This window comes from Apium graveolens, chromosome 6 (genome assembly GCF_009905375.1).
Source record: "Apium graveolens cultivar Ventura chromosome 6, ASM990537v1, whole genome shotgun sequence".
In the NCBI taxonomy this organism is placed as follows: Eukaryota; Viridiplantae; Streptophyta; class Magnoliopsida; order Apiales; family Apiaceae; genus Apium; species Apium graveolens.
In genome coordinates this window covers 302737089-302742263 of record NC_133652.1, presented here as the reverse complement: position 1 = coordinate 302742263, position 5175 = coordinate 302737089, and the positions used below count along the sequence as shown (strand labels likewise).

The window sequence follows — 5175 nt, the reverse complement described above, 5'->3', positions numbered from 1 at the left end:
GGTTAAATTAAGTGATCAAATAAGAAACCCAATTAGATTTTAATTTATTATATGGACCTAATAAGTGGATATCTAATATCAGGCCCAATTAAATTATAATGGGAGATTTAATTAGGTGGTATATAAAAGATTTATAGTCCCCAATATATCAAGTACACGTAACGGCTTATCTTCTACCCATCAGAGAGAGATATTGAGAAATCCTAAGGAGTACTTGATTGAGGAAAACAATAATCAAGGACACTATACAGATTTAGATACCGTTACGATTATCGCCTTATGGATTCAGGTACGCTTCCGCCTTCGGTTTAATCTCGATAATTAGATATGATGATTACGGTGTTTGTCTCTATGTTAGAGAATTATATGTTTATAAAATTTTTAAGATCCTATCAATTGGCATCAGAGCCTGCTTCATATCTATTATCCGGAATTCACTTTTGATTTTTTGTGATAACGATATATCATTGAATTTGGATACAGTTTGATGCGTAATTTTTAATTATTTTTTCTGCGCCGCCATGATTATGTTTGTCGAGTGCTTGTGATCATGTATTTGGTTTATTAATATTATAGCACGTGATCGTTGTGTGGATTCAGGCCTATAAGTCTTGTTTTGCTTTGGTTGTTAAAGTAGACTTAATTGGCGGCCTTGTATTTTAGTTTAAGTCAGGATGTCTTCCTTTTGTGTCATGATGAAATAAAGATTCTGTGTATTGGTGTATAATCATTATTTATGCTTATGTCTTTGTTTAGGTAGTCAAATCAAGTCATGTGGCTGCTACACTGATTTAGGACCCATGAGTACGATTTTAGTTAAAATCTTTTATCAATTTTTTTTGGTTCTTTAAATTAATATAAAATTGTGCGGCTTGCCTCAAATGAACCAATTTACTCATATTTCTAGATTTTACTATTATTTAAACATACTTTACGATGTTTACATAATTTTGGTTAGTACGTCGTAAATAAAGAAAATATATTCTTGTGATTTAAATTTAATTATTTGGCAAATTAATATTAACTTATTTATTTAAGTGGTCGAATATTTTTAAGTTGATTGATTGAAGCAATATGTCGCCAAAGTGACCTCTTTTGTGTAGATTAATTAATTCAAAAATATTATTGTGACGATAGAATATTTAATTTTATGCAAACTTTATCAGCCCAAAGGAAGGTAACGTTTGTCCAAAATTAATATATTCTTGTGATAATAAGTATGTAACGATATTAAGTTTTTCATGTGAATAATAAGTCGGTCCAAAGAAAGGCATATTATTTGACAGAAATTGATTATTAATACTTGATTATTGCGTGGAGATTCCTAATTGTAAATTAAATTTTCTGTCCAAAGACTAAAATTTAATGTTGCGCTAGGTAATCTTGTGATGGTTCTGCCAATATTAAAATTTATCACATTATTGTATATTCTAGTTTTGAGCATTTGTCGTATATTTGTTTTCTATTTCAGATACTGCTAGTGTTAATTCTGCTTCCGCTCAGTTGAGCATGATTCCAATGTTGAATGGGACAAACTATGTCACGTGGAAAGAGAATGTTGAGATCGTTCTTGGGTGTATGGATCGCGACCTTGCGCTAAGGAAAGAGCTACCAGTTCCCACTACAGATGATCCCAAAACGGATCAAATTGAAAAATGGGAACGCTCTAATCGCATGTGTCTGGAGATCATGAAGCGAACGATTCCAACTGGCTTTCGGGGCTCTATTGCTGAGAGCACAAGTGCCAAAAAGTTCCTTTCCGAGATTGAGCAATATTTTGTTAAGAATGAGAAAGTGGAAACGAGTAATCTTCTGTCAAAACTCGTGACCATGAAGTATAAAGAAAAGGGAACATAATCATTGGGATGCCTAATCTTGTTGGCAAACTCAAAGAACTCAAGTTAGAACTTTCGGATGAGTTACTTGTTCACTTGGTTCTTATTTCTCTGCCTCCTCAGTTCGGACACTTTGTGGTGAGTTATAATACTCAAAAGGAAAAATGGACTCTTAATGAGCTCATTTCATACTGTGTGCAAGAGGAAGAGAGGGTTTTACGAGAGAAGACCGGGAGTGCTCACTTGGCATAAAGCTCTCACGACAAGAAAAGAAAGAGACGTAAGGATATTGCAAGTGGAAAACTCAAGCATCAGTTGCAAGAGAAGAAGGATAAGGGAACAACCTACTACTTTAGTAAGAAGGCTGGACACATGAAGAATGAGTGTTCCAAATATGCTGCTTGGCGTGTGAAGAAGGGTAAGACTTCTGTCTTTGTTTGTTCTGAAGTTAATTTGGCTTATGTACCTAAGGATACTTGGTGGGTAGATTATGGTGCCACTACTCACATAAGTGTATCTATGCAGGGTTGCTTGTGGAGCCGACCAGCAATTGATGCCGAAAGATTCATCTATGTGGGCGACAACAATAAAGTTTCAGTTGAAGCTGTTGGAACATTTAGATTATTGTTGAGTGGCATTTATGACACTATATAACGCTCCATTAAGTTTTGAATTGGTGTATTTGTACTCGAGTTGTTGGTATTTTAATGTGTTTTCTAGTGTTTTTGCATTGCATGCATTAATCCGGAATTCAGGTGAATTATGATTGATTTGATGCTAATATGGTGTTAGGATGGTGTCCAAGGAATAAAACTCGGGAAACCAACTCATTGCAGGAAGAAAAGAAAGAAAGAAATTTTTTATCTAGGAGGCCAGCGCGCCCGTGCTATCATAGCGCGCGCCCAAACTTCAGAGACACAGCACGCCCGCGCTGATCAAGCGCGTGGCCGCGCCGGGTTGGGATGTTAAAATCCTGATTCTACTTGGCTTCTGATTGGAAGACTTCTACTTTGCATGGGCTGCTATATATACCTAAATAAAGAGGTTCTAAAAGGGAGAGACATAACGGAGCTGAAGGAGAAGACGACAAGAAGACCTATAGCACAATTCGACGAAGGCGAAGAAGATCTAATTTATTCTTGTGAATCTTTGTTCTAAGTTGTAAACTTGGATGCTCGTTTCTTGTTTTGTTGAACCTAATACTCTGGATTACGTACTTTGTTTATGATTTGTTTATAAAGGCTACATTTCTTATACCATGCTTTCATCGAAACCCACATTGATGATGAGTCTGATTATGGGCTAATCGTTATTGTGGGGTTCTAACGGATTTATCTATGGATTTCTTTAGTTGATTTGTTTCGATGCCTTAGCGTGTGGTGATTGTATGATAACCTAGTATTGGTTGTGCTTATTCGTCTTATGAGTGTCGCGAACTTATAAGATAGCGTGTTAATTCTTAATGAAGCGATAGTGAATTTAAAGATTTAGAACTTGTCATGCTAGCATAGGTTCATGTATTGATATGCATGATTCGTAGGTAATTTTAACCGTCTTACTTGCCCTATGTAATCACGGTAGATAACTTGTGCATTAAACCTTTATGTTGTCAAATTCTATAGACATATAGGGTCTCAATATAATTGGTGTCTATTCAGCTTCTATCTCTTTTATGGATGTCTGGTAGTATGGTATTCGTACAATGAAAGTTGGCGATTATCAGTTTCGTGTTATCTGATTAGTGTCATCGCCATTGCATGTTAAGGTTAAGAACAAAAAGGCTAATGAATGAAGTACTTAATGAAGTTAGAACTCATGTTTGTGTCATATATTATTCAACTCTATTAATCTATTTAGTTATTGTTCTCCAGTATAATTCTCAATAGTTAATCATAGTATAATCAAAACCCAATTTGTTATTCGTCTTAGCATTGAATAATAGCCATATCATTGTTGCATAAGTGCATAAATCACATAGTTTATTTAACCAGTCTCTGTGGGATCGAACTATAAATAATTCTATATTACTTGTGATCGCGTATACTTACGTGTATTATTAGCGCGTGCTTAGCGACTAACAAGTTTTTGGCGCCGCTGCCGGGGACTCGGTGTTAACTTTTAGTTTATGTGCTTGTCATCAGTGATCGTTAAAGTTTATTGACTCGGACATTGTTACTTATCTGTTTCCTTGTCTTATTTCAGATAATCTAGCGAGCGTGTATGCATACGCGTTCTCGGACTCGTAAGAGAAATTTGGATCAAGCCGAGGAAGAAGCTGTAGTGGTTCGAAGGGAAGTTTTTGAGGACGAAGAGAAAGTAGAAGAAGAAAAGAAAATCGAGGAACCAGCTTTAGTAGTGATGGGAGATCAAGCAGAATTTCCTAAGGCTTTGATGGATTATTCTCAGCCAAAGATCAATGATATTCAGTCGAGGATCATCAGATCAGCCATTGCGGCTAACACTTTTGAGATCAAGTCGAGGACGATTCAGATGATACAAAACTCAGTTCAGTTTGGGGGTTCTCCTACAGAAGACCCCAACATGCACATCAGGGATTTCATCGAGATTTGCGACACTTTAAAGTTCAATGGGGTGACTGAAGATGCTATCAAGTTGTGACTCTTCCCATTTTCTTTGAGGGATAAGGCAAAGTGCTGGTTACATTCTCTACCACCAGGGTCTATCACCACATGGGAAGATCTTGCTCAAAAGTTTCTCACTAAATTCTTTCCTATGGCGAAGACTGCTGCAATCAGGAATGCCCTTACTCAGTTTACACAGCAAACTGGAGAATCTCTGTGTGAGGCTTGGGATCGATATAAGGAGATGCTAAGGAAGTGCCCACACCATGGCATTGGGGAAGATGATCTTGTAAATCTTCAACAAGCCATGCATAGTCCTAACTCTCAAAAGTGGATTGATGCCATGAATGAAGAGATGCAATCTATGAAAGACAATGATGTTTGGGATCTTGTCGAGTTGCCTAAAGGCTCAAAACCTATTGGGTGCAAATGGGTATTTAAAACCAAAAGGGATTCGAGTGGTAACATCGAAAGATATAAGACTCATCTAGTAGCTAAATGATTCACTTAAAAGAAAGATATCGACTACAATGAGACTTTCTCTCCGGTTTCCATGAAAGACTCATTAATAATTTTTATGGCACTTGTGGCTCATTATGATCTAGAGCTATATCAGATGGACGTAAAGATGGCGTTTCTCAATAGAAACATTGGTGAGACAATTTATATGGTGCAACCAGGAGACGTTGTCATTGAAGATCCAAAGACTGTGGTTTACAAATTAAAGAAGTCCATCTATGGTCTCAGACAGGCTTCTC

The 5175-nt window shown here is 36.6% G+C and overlaps 1 protein-coding gene and 1 non-coding gene across 2 annotated transcripts; one reads left to right on the top strand and one right to left on the bottom strand.

Annotated features, from left to right (window-relative positions):
- The first annotated feature begins 279 nt into the window (after window positions 1-279).
- LOC141666345 (uncharacterized) lies at window positions 280-1857 on the top strand. Its single transcript, XM_074472336.1, has 2 exons — window positions 280-289; window positions 1472-1857. The coding sequence occupies exons 1-2, from the start codon at window positions 280-282 to the stop codon at window positions 1855-1857; spliced, it is 396 nt and encodes a 131-aa protein (XP_074328437.1).
- A 2726-nt stretch (window positions 1858-4583) lies between these two features.
- LOC141669946 (small nucleolar RNA R71) lies at window positions 4584-4690 on the bottom strand. Its single transcript, XR_012554198.1, has one exon. It is a non-coding gene; the product is annotated as a small nucleolar RNA R71 (small nucleolar RNA).
- Between the last annotated feature and the right edge of the window lie 485 nt (window positions 4691-5175).